Source organism: Macaca mulatta, chromosome 5, assembly GCF_049350105.2.
Source record: "Macaca mulatta isolate MMU2019108-1 chromosome 5, T2T-MMU8v2.0, whole genome shotgun sequence".
NCBI lineage: Eukaryota > Metazoa > Chordata > Mammalia > Primates > Cercopithecidae > Macaca > Macaca mulatta.
The window spans coordinates 1,241,350-1,259,910 of record NC_133410.1 but is presented as its reverse complement, the minus strand read 5'-3'; the positions used below and the strand labels follow the sequence as shown (position 1 = coordinate 1,259,910).

The 18,561-nt window shown below is 54.3% G+C and overlaps 1 protein-coding gene across 10 annotated transcripts in view; it reads left to right on the top strand.

The window, feature by feature from the left end:
* SPON2 (spondin 2) overlaps positions 1 to 17,610 on the top strand; it is a 42,070-nt gene extending 24,460 nt beyond the window's left edge. For 6 of the 10 annotated variants that reach the window (XM_078002860.1, XM_078002866.1, XM_078002862.1 and 3 more), the window contains exons 2-7: positions 11,495 to 11,630; positions 12,101 to 12,323; positions 12,695 to 12,918; positions 12,991 to 13,182; positions 13,604 to 13,778; positions 16,892 to 17,610. In XM_078002860.1, coding sequence (XP_077858986.1) covers positions 12,104 to 12,323; positions 12,695 to 12,918; positions 12,991 to 13,182; positions 13,604 to 13,778; positions 16,892 to 17,076 — 996 coding nt within the window. In that variant the 5' untranslated portion in view covers positions 11,495 to 11,630; positions 12,101 to 12,103 and the 3' untranslated portion in view covers positions 17,077 to 17,610. Of the gene's footprint in view, positions 1 to 5,421; positions 5,516 to 10,608; positions 11,183 to 11,489; positions 11,631 to 12,100; positions 12,324 to 12,694; positions 12,919 to 12,990; positions 13,183 to 13,603; positions 13,779 to 16,891 lie in introns of those variants that run through there. The other 4 variants (XM_078002865.1, XM_078002859.1, XM_078002861.1 and 1 more) reach the window with 4 other exon arrangements.
* Positions 17,611 to 18,561: the final 951 nt, after the last annotated feature.

The following is an 18,561-nucleotide window of genomic DNA, read 5'->3' as shown; positions in this document are numbered from 1 at the left end:
CTCCCATCAGCTGAGTGCAGTGGCTCACACCTGTAATCCCAGCACTTTGGGAGGCTGAGGCGGGTGGATCACCTGAGCTCAGGAGTTTGAGACCAGCCTGGGTAACATGGTGAAACCCTGTCTCTACTAAAATACAAAAAATTAGCCGGGCATGGCAGCATGCACCTGTAACCCCAGCTACTCAGGAGGCTGAGACAGGAGAATCGCTTGAACCCAGGAGGCGGAGGTTGCAGTGAACCAAGATTGCATCACTGCACTCCAGCCTGGGTGACAGAGGGAGACTCCATCTCAAAAAAAAAAAAAAAAAAAAGATTTTCTCCCATCTTTTGAGTTGCCTCTTTATTCTGTTGATGTTGCCTTTTGATACACAAATACTGTAATTTTCATGACATCCACTTTATTTTCTTCTTTTGTTGCCTGTGCTTTTGGTGTCATACCCAAGAAATCATTGTAAAATCTGAAGTTGTACAGCTTTGTCTTATGTTTTCTTTTAGGAAGTTTATAGTTCAGGGCATTATATTTAGGTCTTTGATCAGTTTTGAGTTAATTTTTACATATGGTGTAAGGCAAAAGGTCTAACTTCATTCTTTTTTTTTTTTTGAGATGGAGTCTCGCTCTGTTGCCGAGGCTGGAGTGCAGTGACGTGATCTCGGCTCACTGCAACGTCTGCCTCCCAGGTTCAAGAGATTCTCCTGCCTCAGCCTGCCAAGTATCTGGGATTACAGGTGTGTGCCACCACGCCCGGCTAATTTTCGTATTTTTAGTAGAGACAGGGTTTCACCATGTTGGCCAGGCTGGTGTCAAACTCCCGACGTCAGGTGATCCGCTCGTCTCGGCCTCCCAAAGTGCTGGGATTACAGGCTTGACCAACTTCATTCTTTTGCATGTGGATGTCCAGTTTTCCCAACACCATTTGTCAAAAAGACTATTCTGGCTGGGCATGGTGGATTACACCTGTAATCCCAGCACTTTGGGGGGCCCAGGTGGGCAGATCACTTGAGGTCAGGAGTTCAAGACCAGCCTGGCCAACATGGCAAAACTCAGTCTGTACTAAAAATACAAAAAAAATTAGCCAGGGGTGGTGGTGCACGTCTGTAATCCTAACTCAGGGGTGGCTGAGGGAGGAGAATCGCTTGAACTCAGGAGACGGAGGCTGCAGTGAGCCAATGTGAGTTCAATGCAGTGCCATTGAACTCCAGCCTGAGCAACAGAGTGAGATTATGCCAAAAAGAAAAAAAGAAAGAAAAGAGACTATAAGACTATTATTTATCCCATAGAATGGTCTTGGCACTTTTGTCAAAAATTGTCTGGCCATATATGTGAGAGTTTATTTCTGGCATAAAGATAGAGCATAGTTTATTTTATATATATATATATATATATATATATTTTTTTTTTTTTTTTTTTTTTTGAGATGGAGCCTTGCATTGTCGTCCAGGCTGGAGTGCAGTGGCAAGATCTCAGCTCACTGCAACCTCCACTTCCCAGGTTCAAGTGATTCTCCTGCCTCAGCCTCCTGAGTAGCTGGGATTACAGGTGCACACTACCACACCTGGCTAATTTTTTGTATTTTTTTTTTTAGTGGAGACAGGGTTTCACTATGTTGGCCAGACTGGTCGCAAACTCCTGACTTCGTGATCTGCCCGCCTCGGCCTCCCAAAGTGCTGGGATTACAGGCGTGAGCCACCGTGCCTGGCCAGCTTATTCTATTCTTGATTACTGGAGCCTTATAGTAAATTTACTAGATTATTAGATTTTGATTACTATAGCCTTGTAGCAGATTTTGAAATCAGGAAGTGTAAGTACCCCAGCTTTGTTCTTCTTTTAAAGATTATTTTGGCTACCTGGGGTCCCTTCAGAGCATGTGAATTTTAGAGTGGATTTTTCTGCTGCTCTCTTTTGGTTTTGGTTTGCTTGGAATCCCTTTTTTCACCCTTTCACTTTCAGTATATTTGTGTCTTTGAATTTAAATCAAGATTTCTGTAGACAGCATAGAGTTGAATTATGTGTTTTTATTTATTCTGCCAATCTCTGTCTTTTGAGTAGAGAGTTTAATTCATTTTCATTTAAAGTAATTACTGGCCAGTTGCAATGGCTCATGCCTGCAACCCCAGCACTTTGGGAGGCTAAGGTGGGTGAATCACTCAAGCTCAGGAGTTTGAAACCAGCCTGGGCAACATGGTGAAACCCAGTCTCTACAAAAAATATAAAAAATTAGCTGGATGTGGTGGTATGCACCTGTAGTCTCAGCTACTTGGGAGGTTGAGGTGGGAGAATCACCTGAGCCCGACAGGTTGAGGCTGCAGTGAGCCACGATCATGCCACTGCACTCTAGTCTGGGCAACAGAGTGAGAACCTGTCTCAAAATAACTAACAAAATAGATAAATAATCACTGATAATGAGGGATTTACATCTGTCATTTTGCTGCTTGTTTTCTATTTGCCTTATAGCTTTTTTGTCCTCCATTTTTTGCATTACTATGTGTTTTTATGTTGTTTATTTTTTAAGTGAAATATTTAAATTCCTTTCTCATTTTCCTTTGTGTACATCATATAGCTATTTCCTTTGTGGTTACCATGGGGATTACATTTAACATTCTAATGTTATAACTCTAATTTAAATTTATACCCACTTAATTTCAATAAATTCTGCTCCTTTACAGCTCTATTCCACTCAGTTGCTGATGTCACAAAATTACATCTTAATTCACTGTGTGCCTCAAAACACAAATTAATAATTTTAAAAAATATATTAGACTCAAAGTATGAACAAAACAAAACATGGAGTTACAAACCAAAGTGACAGGAACACTAGCTTCTTGACTCATGCTTTTAAAAAATGCATTCTCTTAAATCATTTAGAAAACAAAAAAGTGGGGTTACAAGTCAATGTTACTATAATACTAACTTTTATCATTGCTCACATATCTACTTTTATTGAGATCTTTATTTCTTTATATAGCATTTTGCCATCCAAACCTACTCCTGGAAGCTGCAATCCTTCAGTAGACTCCAGAGCTCCAAAACTGTTGCATCAGACAGATTGTGCCAGTGCAACTGTTGTCTGGGCAGGGAAACATATTTCTGGGGCTTATTGCTCCACCATCTTCCCAGAATCTTCCTAGAATGTCTTTTCTATGTCACCATGTCACTGCCTTTACCAGTGCTCTTTGTTTCTTTATGTGGTTTTGAGTTACTGTCTTGTGTTCTTTCATTTCACTCTAAGGTACTCACATTAGCATTTCTTGTAGGACAGATTTCCTAATGATAAATTCTGGTTTTGATTACCTGAGAATGTCTTAATTTCACCTTAATTTTTTCAGATATAAACTTCTTGGTTGACAGTATTTTTTTTCCAGCATGTTTAATATGTCATCCAACTGCCTACTGGCCTCCATGTTTTCTAGTAAAAAGTCAGGTGTTAACCTAACTAAGGATCCCCTGTATGAGATGAGTTGCTTCTCTCCTGCTGCCTTCATGATTCTCTCTTTGTCCTTGGCTTTGAAGATTTGATAATGATGTGTCTCAGTGTGGCTATCTCTTTGCATGTTCCCTACTTGGAATTGGTTGAGCTTCTTGGATGTGTAGATTAATGTTTTTCTTTATCTTTGGGAAGTTTCAGTCATTATTTCTTCAAATAATTTCCTGCCCCTTTATCTCCCTCCTCTCTTTCTGGGGCTTTAATTATGCATTTACATTTGTTTGTATGTTTGATGATATCACACAGGTCTCTGAGTCGCTGGTCAGTTTTCTTCATTCTTTTTTTCTCAGGCGGGATACTTTCAATTTACCTATTAACTTTTTTATTTACATTTTACACTACCTGCTCAAATCTTCTGTTGAAATCCTCTAGTGAGAGTTTAAATTCAGTTATTGTACTTTTCAACTCCAGAATTTCTACTTGGTTCTTTATAATTTCTGTCCTTTACTGATATTCTGTATGTGGTGAAACATCACTCTTATACTTTAAATTATTTAGAAAAGTTTTCGTTTGTTCTTGGAACATATTTAAGACCATAAATTTAAAGTATTTGTCTGGTACATCCAGCATCTTGCCTTCCTCAATGACAGTGTCTATTGATTGCTTTCTTCCCCATGTGTAGGTCATACTTTCTTGTGCTTTCCCACGCCTCACAATTTTTTTATTGAAAAATGAACATTCTAGGCCAGGCATGGTGGCTCAAGCCTGTAATCCCAGACTTTGGTAGGCTGAGGCAGGCGGATCATGAGGTCAGGAGATCGAGACCATCCTGGCTAACATGGTGAAACCCCATATCTACTAAAAATACAAAAAATTAGCTGGGTGTGGTGGCAGGTGCCTGTGTCCCAGCTACTCAGGAGGCTGAGGCAGGAGAATGTTGTAAACCCAGGAGGTGGAGCTTGCGATTAGCCGAGATCGCACCACTGCACTCTAGCCTGGGGGACAGAGCAAGACTCTGTCTCAAAAAAAAAAAAAAAAAAAAAAAAAAGGAAAGAAAAATGAACATTCTAAATAGTATAATGTGGTAACTCCAGAAATCAGATATCTCTCCATCCCCCAGGGTTTGTTGTAGTTTATTATTAACTTTTCTGAATTAATTGTGCAAAATCTGTATTATCTACCATGTATGGCCACTAAGTCTCTCCTCAGTTAGCTTAGAAGTCAATTAATGGCCAGACAGAGATTTCCTTCAAGGCCCAGAACCAGTCATCTCCCAGTTTTTGTTTTGAGGTTCTATGCGTTAGAGAATGCTTTCAACACTCAGTTGGGCAGTTAACAACTCTGCACTAGCCCTCACTTCCTGCTTGCATAGAGCCTCAAGGTCAGTCAGAAGTATGAGCTCAGTGCCTTCTGAGGTATTTCCAGAGCTCAGACTTGGGAATATGTGTGGCCTTCTAGATTCCCAGAAATATGTTGGATTTTTTCAAAGCTCCCCATAGACATCTTACTTCCCAGATTTTCCTTTTTTTGTTGTTTGTTTGTGTATTACTTGCCCAACTGTTAGCCACCACCTTGGGCAACTGCAAAGTTCATCAACTGATTAATTGCCTATAATTGTTTTCAACAGTAGCCCTGGGAGAAAAGTCTTTTCATGCTGGGTAAGCTCTGAATCAAGTCAGAAACAGACAGCTTCACAAGTGGTATCTCCTAGGGAACCACCAGATAGGTCAAATAATAATGACTTTCTGGAAATGAGGCTTTGAAAGAGCTCCAGCTCCATCCTGGCAGCCAGTGGCTGCCAGGCTGTTAGTTTTTATCACAAATGTGGGTTGTTAATTTTTAAGGCTACTACAGAGCTGGAGGGGGTGGGTAGGAATGCATGCTATTCTTATCAAGATTCAGCCTATTTTATCGATAAAATAAAATAACCCTACATAGATTGCTGCACGCCTTTGGTTAATTTCCAGAGTACTTAAAATGTATTCTGACATTTTTGCCAGTTTTCTCACAGATTGGAGGAAGATGAGAGTTCTCAGAGGTCCTTATGCTGCCCTTTTTGCCACAGTCTTGACATCTTAATGTGAATAGAAAAAGGTACTATGGCAAGTGCCACTGAAAATGGATAGGCTCATATTCGAGGGAGGTAGACTGCTGCACAGAGGAGAAAAAACAGTATTTAGAACCAGATAGTAGCAGCAGATTCTCCTCCCAGATCTGTGGCCGCCAGCAATGACCTGGCCTCCTTTGCAAGGTGGGACTGGAGGAGCCACTGTGAAACCTGATAAGAGTGAGTGCTGTGTTTGCTGGCCCTCCCATGAGCCTGGCATGGTGGCTGCAGTAGCGCTTCCAGAGGTGAAGCAGCTGGGCAAGGTCCCCACTAAACGTCAGTTAAATAAGTCAGAGAAGAGCAGGGGGATGAGCACTGTGTGGGCTGCAGCTCAGCTCACTGGCACCATTCCCATCCTCCTTCTGGGTGTCCTCCTGGACTGCAGAGGCTGCAAAGCTGAATCCAAGACCCTGGATTCCCCAACCTGATTCAAGCTCTGCCAATCAATCGGAAGTGCTCAGAGAAAGCTGTATGCAGAATGGAGGCATGTGGGCAAGAGGGATGCAGGAGCGTGTGGCCATCTGCTGTAGGGTGGCGGGTTCCTGCGCAGGGGGGCACCAGATGCCTACTCCACAGCCCCGTCCTGCTGTGCAGTGTGGGAGGTCACCCTTGGGCACTCAGTCCACAGTTTCTCTTCAACCCTCCTCACAATTCTATAAGCCACTTAGCCCCCATAGTAAATCCCTGTCTGCTCACACTGGTTACGGAAGGCTTAGTTCTCTGTAGGAGCTCTGATTGAAAATAAACCCTAGCGTGACAGGATGTGACCAGGCACTCCTCTGGGGGTGGGGGGTGGGGCCTGCAGCTGTTCTCCCTGAGGCCTATATGGCAGGAAGAAAGCAGCACAGGAACAATCTTTTAGGTAGGGAGAGCTGTAGGTGCAAAGGCCCTGGGGTGTGAGCAGCCAGGGTGTCTCGGCCAGGGAGGAGGTCAGCGGGTGCTGAAGAGGAGGGAGAGATGAGAGTGGGGCAGGAAGAGACACTGGACCATGTGGCCTCATCCCTGAGTCTGAAGCAGCCTTTAGAGAGCAAGTGTGTGCAGAGCCCGTGGTGCCTGGCTGGAACGAGGCCCTCGGTGTGTGCAGAGCCCGTGGTGCCTGGCCAGAGTGAGGCCCTCGGTACATGGCCGTGAGTGAACAGACAAGCAAGTGTCGGTGTGCCTGTGTGGCCTGCAAGCACAGGACTTTCCAGGAGGGTTTTCAAACGCACAGCAGGGTCCCTTGAGGGAGCCAGAAACTGATCCTGGAGTCTGGGTGCTCTGGAGGAGATGGCCCCTCCCGTGGGTGGGGAGTTCGCGTCTGAGTCAGCTGGTGTGGTGTCAGCGTATGTGGCCCGGAGCTCCACGCTGCTGGGCCAGGCCTGGGTGCCTGTGCCACGCCCCAGGGAGGGGCCGTGGGCAAGCCCTGAAAGAGCCGTTGACATGCCAGACCCCGAGGGCCCCCAGGCCAGAACACTTGCAGAAAGGTAAAGAAGGCCTCTCCCTTCTCAGCTGGGCCTCCAGCACCCCTGCAGGGATCTTGGGTTCTGGGGCCTGGGGCAGGGCCACAGCCTGCGGTGAAACGCAGCAGGGCTGGCAGTTAGGGGAGGCTCGCCAGGCACTCCTGTGTGCCGTCTGCTCCACGCGGCTCACAAACAAACCCACGGAAACCCCACACCCGTCTGCTCAGATCCAATTTAAGCAGCATAGACTCCACCCCCCCATGCCCGACTGGGAAGGGAGCTTCACAGCACCTGCGGTTGTCCAAAAGTCCAACCTTAGCAACACATTTTGGTTAACAGACAACTTTTAAACATTGCCAACGCCCTGGGAGTGTGGGCCGCCGATTACTCACACTGCAGTCTACACTTACCCAACCACAGCAGGCACCAAGGGGGGCGTCAAGGACAAGGGGGTTGCTGCTGGGGCAGTGGCAGGACAGCCAGGTGGAGCTGGATGCGGACAGAGAGGGTGCTCTGCCGAGCTGCAGACAGGCAGCAGCCACTGGCTCCAGCCACAGCCTTGAGCGACACTCCCCTGAAAACCACCTTGGGGCAAGTGGCTCAAGTGACCTCCAGGAAGGCCCTGTCCTCAGAGGACCCTGGCATTGCTGTCAACCCATTTGCTAAATACTTTACTGAATAAAAGAATCTGGTCTACAAAATGTATCCACTCCACCCCAGCCCCCTGCAACCTTGGGTCTAGTGGGGTCACTTCTTTGTCCCCATCTCTGAGATGCAAGGAATACTCACCATGTGGTTAATGAATGAATGAATGAACTGTGTGAATGAATGAATGAACTGTGTGAATGAATGAATGAATGTACTGTGAATGAATGAATGAATGAATGTACTGTGTGAATGAATGAATGTACTGTGTGTGTATGTGGGGGGCTGCTCATGCCTGCCAGCACAGAGGAACTCTTCTGTGTGGGTTGGGGGACGCCTTGCAAAGTCCTGGTGTGTGAGTTACACCTATGGATACTCATCCTGTGACCCTCAGCAGAAGGCAGGATAGAGACTTCTGGTTCACAGAAGAGGTTTTGAGAGTCAGAGGGATTTCCAGCAAGACTGAGAGCATGCAGTCACACAAGCTCACTCCGTCACTGGCCTGTGGTCCTTGCCTCAGTGCAGAAACAGCTCTGCCTGAGACCCCAGCCGATCCAACCCAAGGGGCCACAGGATCTGGAAAATTAAGCCCACCTGACCCCAGTTCTCCCATGTCCCCCTCTCTGAGCACAGTAAAGAACAGTACCATGTCCCATGGTGCCCCAGGGCCTTCGCAGGCGTGCTTTTAGAGGGGCCTCCCACTGCCAAAGCAAGTTCCTCCTGGCTGCCGTCTACTCCAGCCCTCCAAGCCAGCCCCGTCTCTTCCCAGACAAATCAGCTGTGGCCTGCCTGGAGCACCCCCAAAGCCTCAGTCCACCACCACCCCACATCCTAGCTGGAGCCTCCGCAAGGCCTTGGCCCACCACCACCCCACATCCTAGCTGGAGACCCCCAGGCCTAGGCCCACCACTGCCCTACATCCTAGCTGAAGCCCCCAAGGCCTGGGCCTACCTCCACCCCACATCTTAGCTGGAGAACCCCCACTCAGGGCTGGGCCTACCACCACCCACATCCTAGCTAGAGACCACCCCACCCAGGCCTGGGCCCACACCACCCCACATTCTAGCTGTAGACCTCCAGGCCAGGGCCCACCACCACCCTTCCTCCTAGCCAAAGCCCCCAGGCCTGAGCCCACCACCACCCTACCTCTTAGCTGGAGACCCCCCTGGCCTGGGCCCACCACCAAGTGGAGACCCCAGGTCGCAGAGCTCACTGAGACGCCATGAGGGCTGGGCTGGGAGAACAGCTCCTGCTGCCCCTGGGCTGTTCCGCAGCCTCCTAGGCCTCCTGTGAGACTGGGTGAGCCTGGAAGCTGCTGCCATGGCCACAGCTGGACTGAGACGGGGACTGTGCCTCAGTGAGTCTCTGGAGTGGCACCCTGGCTTCCCACACAAGAACATGCCCCAGGCCTGGCACCTCCTTCCTCTCCTCAGACCCGGAGCCAGCGGCTTCGCCAAGGAGCCTGAGCTCCTTTCCGCTGAGGAAGCTGCTCAGAAAGCGAGGGATTAGTCCAGGGATGCAGAGTAGCTGCAGTACCACCGCCCCACGCCGCTCTGGGGAAAAGGCCTGTGGATTCGAGTCCAGCCCCTGAGCAGCGGTTACCAGGGACCCGTGGAGGGCCTGAGATCCTTCCAGGCGGTGGCTGAAATCGAAGCCCTTTGCATGAGGGCACCCTTTCGCCCCTATGCTCTGATGGGCACACGGTGGCTTTGGAGGGCTGCAGGCCAGAGCAGGCATCGGACAAGGCTGGTAACATATGCAGCCAAGGCTAGATTCTCTTCATAGACTTCAACTAACAGCACATCTCAGCAGACGAAGTGCTGGAGCGGATATGGGAATCCAGCCTCCACTAAGCCAGACAGTACAAAGATTTGCACAAACGTAGAACCATGCCTTTTCTCAGTCAGGTTTTTCATTTTTGAAAGTATGATTGCTTTTCATGAAACATTATGCTATTTATGTTCATGTGTAATAGCAATATTTTCTTATTTTTAAGTGAATTGACAAGTATTCTGAACATTTCTGTTATGATTTAGAAATGATAAGTATCCACAGGTATAACCCACACAAACAAAAGTTCTTCAGTGTCCTCAATGAGTTTTTTGTTTTTTTGTTTCTTTTTGAGACAGAGTCTTGCTCTATTGCCCAGGCTGGACTGCAGTGGCGCGATCTTGGCTCACTACAACCCCTGCCTCCTAGGTTCAAGAAATTCTCCTGCCTCAGCGTCCCGAGTAGCCAGGATTACTGGCGTGCACCACCACACCCAACTAATTTTTGTATTTTTAGTACAGATGGGGCTTCACCATGTTGGCCAGGCTGGTCTCGAGCTCCTGACCTCAAGTGATCCGCCTGCCTTGGCAGATCCCAAATTGTTGGGGATTAAAGGCATGAGTCTCACTCTGTCGCCCAGGCTGGAGGGCAGTGGCACAGTTCATGCAGGCTTGACCTCCCCTGGCTCAGGTGATCCTCCCACCTCAGCCTCCTGAGTAGCTGGGACCACAGGCACACTCCACCACACCCAGCTAATTTTTGTATTTTTTGTAGAGATGAGGTCTCCCTATGTTGCCCAGGCCAGTATCAAATTCTGGGCTCAAGTGATCCTCCCTCCTGGGCCTCCCAAAGTGCTGGCATTACAGGCATGAGCCACTGCACTTGGCCCTCAGTGACTTTTAAGAGTGTGAAGGAGTCCTCAGATCAAAACATTTGAGAAGCAAGGAGGTGGAATTTGTCTTTGTCCTGGGGGCCTGGAGTCTAAATACTGCAGTGAGTGGCTTATCTGTGGTTTTCACTTAAAATACAGGTTAGATCATTTGTTTCTGTTTGCATTCTGTCCTAGTTGCTTCTATTTATTTTTTCTCTCTTTTTGAATATGTGAAACATTAACAGCGTTCCAAACATCAGAGTGTTTTGTCTAAGATTAAAAGCCCTCCGGGTGATTCCGATGAGCAGAGGAAGGATTGAGCAAGACCATCCCCAGGCTCCTTCCTCCGCTCTAGTTTCCAGATCCCATGACTGGGGACCTATAAATATTTTCCTGACATGGAGGAGGATCAACTTCAGCATCTGTTAGCTTCGTCCCAAAGCAGGGAAGCCTAGAGCCCCTGGGAGGGCTCTGCACCGCACACACTGCCCTCCTGCAGCCCCAGCCCTGTGCGGGGCCCTGGGGAGGGGGCCCCCTTTGTGTGGCTTCTTCCTGACTCCCTGTGCGTTCCACCCCAGACCCTCAGCCCACTCTGACGTCCCTCCAGGAGGGATGGCTTGCAAATGCCCTCTGGCCACAGTGTAGACAGCTAGGCTGCTCTGTGCAGCTTTAGGCCATGCCAGGAAAGAGACTTAAAGCCGGGGCCCCAAAGGCCAGGGATGCCTGCACCAGGATCCAGGAGCTTCCCCAGCCACCTCCAGCATGTAGACTGAAGTCAGGCCACGCACAGGGCTCTCCAGGTCACACCCTGCGCGGGAAGGTGTAGCACGCTTGCGTTAATTTCGAGAAGGCGAAAACAAGAGCCCCTCCGCCCCCACGCCCTGGGCTTTCCCGGCTTGGGGCACAGAACTCGCCTCAGTGGCACCTAGGTAGGCACTAGGAAGGCGCTTGGTGGAACGGGAGAGAAACGGGGAGGGAGAGGAGAGAGGAGAGGGGGGAGGAGTGTGGGAGGGGAGGGGAGGAGGGGGAGGGGAGCGAACGGGGACGGGAGGGGAGGGACAGGACAGACAGACAAAGAAAGGGGTGCGGCAGCGCGGCCAGGGGAGGAGGACGATCCAGGCCCGGGGAAGGTCGCTGGGCAGGGCAAGTTGGGAAAGCGGCAGCCCCCGCCGCCCCCGCAGCCCCCGGAGCCCCTTCTCATCCTTTCTCCCACGTCCTATCTGCCCCTCGCTGGAGGCCAGGCCGTGCAGCATCGAGGACGGGAGGAACTGGAGCCTCATTGGCCGGCCCGGAGCGCCGGTCTCGGGCTTAAATAGGAGCTCCGGGCTCTGGCTGGGACCCGACCGCTGCCCGCTGCGCTCCCGCCGCTCCTGCCGGGTGAGTACTGCGTGCCACCAGGACACCCAGAGAGGGCCCGGGCCTCCTGCACTTTCCCCGCGGCCCAGAACCTTGTGGCACCTCCAGAGGGACCCCCAGGACTGGCTGCTACTGAGCTTTGCGGGTCTAGTCCCGGGGGCAGCCAGTCGGCCAAGGCCCCGGCTCCCTGCGACGGCAAGGGCACCTCCCGGAGGCCGCACCCAGACCGACCCGCAAGCTGCAGGGATTCGGACTGAAAACCTGCCCATTACCCCTGGTCGATCGCAGGCGCACGGGCGACCTAACCCCGCGCCGTCCCCTCCGCGGATGGGGGTCTCAGAAGCGCCGCAGGAGAGCTTTACGGAGCAGGGAGGGGGGCGCGGGCGCTGGGGGCCGTCCTCGGAGCCCAAAGTGCCGCAGCCCTCTTGGCTCTCCACCCCGAGGCTGCCACGACGGTGCCAGCGCGCGGCCGCTCCCCTCTGTGCTCCCAGGTGATGGAAAACCCCAGCCCGGCCGCCGCCCTGGGCAGGGCCCTCTGGGCTCTCCTCCTGGCCACGCTCGGCGCCGCCGGCCTGCCTCGTGGGGGAGAGTCCGTCTGTTCCGCCAGAGCCCCGGCCAAATACAGCATCACCTTCACGGGCAAGTGGAGCCAGACGGCCTTCCCCAAGCAGTACCCCATGTTCCGCCCCCCCGCGCAGTGGTCTTCTCTGCTGGGTAAGTGCAGCCCGCTCCTCGCCTTCTGCTCGACCAGGAGGGCTGCGGCAACGGAGCCCCCAACAGCTGCACGGGCACTTCCCAGTTTGGGACGCGCTCACGTCTGGGAGACTCCAATGCAAGAGTGATTGCCGAGCGCCTGCGGTGTGCGGCTCCGGGGGTGCAGAGGGGGCAGGGGGCGGTCACGGGGAGAGTGGGCTGCAGGTGGGTCGGGGCAGGGGCAGCCACAGGGTGTCACGGTCCGACGTGACGGGGCGGGGGCCATGGTTCCCTGAGGGCGGCGGGGAGGGATTTCCTGGGGCGCCCGCTGGGATCCAAGCCCGACCGCCGTCTCTGACCATGGCCTGCGGCGCGGCCGGGTGGTCCCGAAGGGGCCGCGCATAGCTCGGACTACAGCATGTGGAGGAAGAACCAGTACGTGAGCAACGGACTGCGCGACTTTGCGGAGCGTGGCGAGGCCTGGGCGCTGATGAAGGAGATCGAGGCGGCGGGGGAGGCGCTGCAGAGCGTGCACGCGGTGTTCTCGGCGCCCGCAGTCCCCAGCGGCACCGGGCAGACGTCGGCGGAGCTGGAGGTGCAGCGCAGGCACTCGCTGGTGAGCTCGGGGCTAGCCGGGGGCGGGGGCCAGGGGCCAGGGGCCGGGCGCGCTGAGCCGCCGTCGCCGCAGGTCTCGTTCGTGGTGCGCATCGTGCCCAGCCCGGACTGGTTCGTGGGCGTGGATAGCCTGGACCTGTGCGACGGGGACCGCTGGCGGGAACAGGCGGCGCTGGACCTGTACCCCTACGACGCCGGGACGGACAGCGGCTTCACCTTCTCCTCCCCCAACTTCGCCACCATCCCGCAGGACACGGTGACCGAGGTGAGTGGGCGCCCCGCGTGCGCAAGGGCCACTGTGGCCCCCGCGGTGGGGACGGGGCTGGGGCCTGGCTGCGCCCTAGCCTCCCAGCCCAGGACAGCTGCTTGCGGCTTTTGTGTGGAAGAGGCTGTTTCTAGCGCCAGCGGTGAGCAAGGGGGTGCAGCTCCCCCCATACTCCCCCAGCCCGGAGTCGCAGCACCGCAGGGAGGAGAGCAGGATGCGCCTCCTGAGGAGGCCGCCCCTTCCTGGCCTCGGTTTCCAGCCCCTGCTCCATGGGACGGCTGAGCGGAGCACATGGGACCCTGTCCCCCACTGTGGCGCAGAGGGTGTGCTGGACGCTGGGTAGTGGCCCCAGTAAGGCCATACCTATAACAGAAGGTCAGCTTCTTGGACCCCAGGCCAACCTCCTCTTCCTTTTCCCCAGATAACGTCCTCCTCTCCCAGCCACCCAGCCAATTCCTTCTACTATCCGCGGCTGAAGGCCCTTCCTCCCATCGCCAGGGTGACGCTGGTGCGGCTGCGACAGAGCCCCAGGGCCTTCGTCCCTTCTGCCCCAGTCCTGCCCAGCAGGGACAATGAGATTATAGACAGCGCCTCAGGTAACGGCCTCCTTCCCATTCTGCAGGTGGCAGGGGGGAGCTGGCGGTGGAAAGTGCCCACGGCAGAGCCCAGGGACCTCGTCCCTCCAGCGGGCAGAGGCACTGAGGTTCAGAGGGAAACTCAGTGTCTGCCACGGCCTCCTCCCGTGAGGGAGAAGCCACGGCTCACACCCCACAGGACATATGGGTCACACGGGACACACAGCAGCCCTGAACCCTGCCACAGGGCCACCACCAAACCTGAATCTAAGGCTCTGAGAAATTCCAAGTAGGAATTCCTGGCCTGTACTGCAAGATGGTGCTAACTGAGAAGATTCAGGATTCTGTTCGTTCCAACACTGAAGATGTAACTCTTCCATATTATTTGCAGTTGAAAGCATCTTACAGGGCCACTGCTTAGAGGAAAGAATGAAAGGAGGCTCCAGACAGTACATGAGAGACTCTGTTCTGTCAGACACGCACCACGGGTGACCTGTGTGTCACAGCTGACAAGGAAGCTTGCTAGGATGGCCCTGTCTGTGTGGCCACCAGGTGACAGCTGTGCTGCAGGGCACCTGTGGGGGTCTCAGGACCCGGCCACCACACAGCTCAGGGCTGTACTCACAAGCGCCTTGGTGTGGGGCGGGACAGGTGCTGATGAGCGTTCCCCTAGCTCTTCCAGGCACCTGCTGGACAGGGCAGGCTGGGAACGCTGGGGCTGAGTGGCAGTTCCCTCCCCGCCTAGCTGAGTGGCGGCCACTGTCCCCACGGAGCACCTTGCTGGGTCATGGGTTGGGGCCCGTTGGCTCTGGGTCTCTGGGTGTCCCCTGATGTGGGTGTGGGAGAGTCAGGGTAGGCCCCAGACAAGAGTGGACTTCAGACTTTACCGAGGAGGAACTGAGCCCACCAACCTGGCCATGGGCCCCATCATCCTACACCTTGCTGGCTGGAGTTGAGGCAGGTATGGGGCCACCCCCCACACCCCTGCCTCCCAAGCTGTGTGGTAGGGACAGATGTCGTCTTGAGGAGCAGCGGTAATTACAAGCTTACTGTCAGCCGTCCCTGGAGGCAAGGGCCAGGTCAGGTCAGACAGGAGGTGGTGAGCTCCCCACGGCTGGCGGGAACCACTCCCCAGACAGAGGCTGTGCCCAGTCCTGGGTCCCTCCTCCTCATTTGGGATGAACTGGGCTTCCCTGCGCCAGCCTCAGTGCTGCCCCTGCCCAGTTCCGGCTTGGGCTCCTCACTCATTTGTCCAAGTGGATGCCGCATTCCAAGCAGATGTGCCCAAGCCGCTTACCCAACAGGCAACGTGCCAGCACTGTCTGTGCTGTGCGGCTAGTCTGGTGGGAAGAGACTCCGTAGGCAGAGGGTCCAGAGAGGTGCGGTTTGCACCACCTTTGGGGTCACTGGGCCTCAGTGGGCAGGGGAGCACGCGGCCAGTGCCCTGGGCCAGGAGAGGGATAAAGTCAGCAGCCAGGAGAAGGATAAAGCAGCATTGCAGGGGAACGGTGCTGTGAGCTCTGAGCAGGAGGCAGGACATGGAGAGGAGGGTGGAAAGGGGACAGAGCCAGCTGTGCCTGCCAGGGGACCACAGCGAGGAGCTGGTGATAAGGAGATCCGTCTAGAGAGTTCCACCCAAACAGTGCCTGAGCAGGATCAAGCCGAGCACCTTCCCTCCCCAGTGTTCCTGGGAAGCGCCACTGTGAGGCATGATACCCCATCCCAGGGCGCTGCAGGCATCGTGGCTTCGAGAAGGACAGCCACTCCCACCAGCCCCCTCTGGTGCTTCCTGCGCCCGCCTGCATGCTGGCCTGCTTCTGTTCCCTCGTGCCCTCGCGGCTCTCTCCCCAGCACCCGCCGTGCTGGCCCTGTGGGGACAGAGCACAGACCACTGCCCACAAGGGTCTCTCCTGTGACTTTTGGCTTCCCAAGGGCAGAGGCTGGGACTGGCATGTGGTGGCTGGCACTGAGGAGGCTCTGCCAGGTCCACGCCAGGCCAGCCTGGCTCCGCTCTGGCTTCCTGCTCACACGCTGGACGCCTGTCCCCAGGCCTCCTCCTCACAGGACGCTTGCGGTGCGGCCCTCGCTGCAGAACAGGCACTGTAAGCGCTCACTGACTCCTCATCGCAGCCAGGGCAGGGGTGCTGCCACCATCCTGGTTTCACTGAGGAAGCCGGGGAGTGCCGGGATCTCCCAGCAGCTATGTGTGCTCCCCAGGTGGGCTGCCCGGGGCCCTGGCTCTCTGGCGTCTACACCAGTGCCCCTGTGAAGCCTCAGCACCCGAGGTCTTTGCAAGCCCTGTTCCCGCCTCTCTGGAGAGGGCTGCTCCAGGTGTGGGCCTGGCCAGGGCTGCCCGACCATTCCAGGCACTGCACCTGCACACCAACCCTCTTCTCCACTCTCTTTCATCCTTCAGTAGCCACAAAGCTGGCAGCAGGGTGCTCGCAGATTTGTGAGGGGGAGCATGGCAGAGTGAGGTGGGGCTCCTGGCCTCCTCCAGGGCTGCCTGCTCTGGGCCACACAGCCAGAGAAACACTGTCCATCTGTCTGGCTTGGCCTGTGAGGTGCAAAAGAGGTGTTTTCACTTTGATTTGGAGAAATGGAAATTACCAAGTGACTTAACCGTAACACCAAATGATGATTTTTAAATTTATGAAAATTATGGTACCAGATGGGACACAGGGAAACGAGAAGGATACTGAAATGTCTGAGTCCCGTGGGGGTGCAGGTACCCCAAGACAGACAGCGAATCCGCTGCCCCTGTCTGTTATTCCGGTAAATGTAGCAGCTGGGTCCAGGCTGGGACAGAGCAGCTTTCTACAGCAGGGGTGTCCGCCCTCTCCTGGGGTTCCTAGGGAGGTGCCTGGGGCCTCTTACTCTGCCACGATGTGGGAGTTCCAACACCACAGAGACTTGAGCGGCAGCTCCGGCTCTTCCATAGAAACGCGCAACTCCAGTCCTTGGGTTGCGTCCGAGGTTGCCGCTCACTCTGCGACTGTGCCGAGAAACGCAGGTGCCCCCGGAGTGTGGGCGTGGCCTCTGATGAACGCACACGTTGGTGGGAGGGGCTTCTGTTGGTACGAAGCGCCTCTTCACGCGAGCGTTCACCTCCGTCTCTTCTGTGCTTCGTCCAGTTCCAGAAACGCCGCTGGACTGCGAGGTCTCCCTGTGGTCGTCCTGGGGACTGTGCGGAGGCCCTTGTGGGAGGCTGGGGGCCAAGAGCAGGACTCGCTACGTCCGGGTCCAGCCCGCCAACAACGGGAGCCCCTGCCCCGAGCTCGAAGAAGAGGCTGAGTGCGTCCCTGATAACTGCGTCTGAGACCAGAGCCCCGCAGCCCCTGGGGCCCCCGGAGCCGTGGGGTGTCGGGGGTTCCCGTGCAGGCTCGTGCTGTAGGCGGCCGAGGGCACGGGGGGGCTCGCGCTGCTCCTGACCGCGGTGAGGCCGCGCCGACCCCCTCTGCACTGAAGGGCCCTCTGGTGGCCGGCAGGGGCAATGGGAAACAGCCTCCTCCTTTCCTATCCTTGCTTCTGGGTCCCCATGTCCCGTCTGCTCTCAGCCTCCTCCTTCTGCATAAAGTCATCCCCAAGGCTCCGTCTACTCTAAATTATGTCTCCTTATAAGTTATTGCTGCTCCAGGAGATCGTCCTTCATTGTCCAGGGGCCTGGCTCCCACGTGGTTGCAGATACCTCAGACCTGGTGCTCTAGGCTGTGCTGAGCCCACTCTGCCGAGGGTGCATCCAAGCGGGGGGCCACTTGAGAAGTGAATAAATGGGGCAGTTTCGGGAACTTCTGTGTTTTCATGTTATGGATCTCTTTGCATTTGAATAAAGACTATCTCTGTTCCTAACAAATGTGCTGGCTGTCCCCACACTTGTTCTGGGCCCTGTGCAGTGCAGGGACACCTGGTGTGTGCTAATGGGGGACACACGTTCAGAAGGTGCCTGGTGATCTATCTGGGCCATGAGGCGCATACTCTGTGTGTGTGGGAGGGAAGCTTGAGACCCACAGGTCTCCCCACAACAGAGGCCACCCCTGGCCCACAGGATTTCAGAAGACAGCAAATGGCGTGTCAGATGCATCCACAAACCCAGAAGGCAGGCGCCTGCCCACAGGACGATCAGAAGCTCAGAGGAGGGGCTCCTCAAGATCCGGACGAGGCCCCAGAAGCCGTCACTCTGGCCCCTCCTTTGTGGGAGCAGCTTGCATTGCTGCTGCTCATGGGGGGCCACTGACCACCAAGACCCTCACAGCCCATCAGGCCACCAGCAGATACCTCCTGGGACCTGAGCTCAGAGGCCCCAACCTCAAATATGTCCCCAGGGGCTCACTGTGATCTGCCGTGGCCCTCCCCACCAGTGCCACTCTCCTGGTGGAACCCCAGGGCCCTCCTAGCGCCTGGGCCAGAGCTGTGTGTGGTTTGAGGATGGAAATGCTTGGGAGATGGCTGCTTCTCCTTCAGTCCTCTCCCAGTGACTAGAAGGTGGGGGCTCATTTCCCTCACCCTGAGGCCTGGGAGACGACCCTTCCTCGTAACTAGCTAAGGCCCTCCAGCCCTGCTGCTTCTAGAACCAGATCCCAGGACCAGCTCCCACCACCCTACACGCCATCCCCGCCCACCATCTTTGAAAACAATGAACGTAAGCCCAAGCTCACGGGCGAGTGAGTTCTGAGGTTACGTGGAGATCTGAAAAACCCCGGACTTAAACTTTTCTTAAGGTTCCCGGGACTGATAATGCCAGGAGGCCCCTGAAGGAATGGTCATAAATCCTGCGTAAAGATCACACTGCGTACTTGGAACTCAG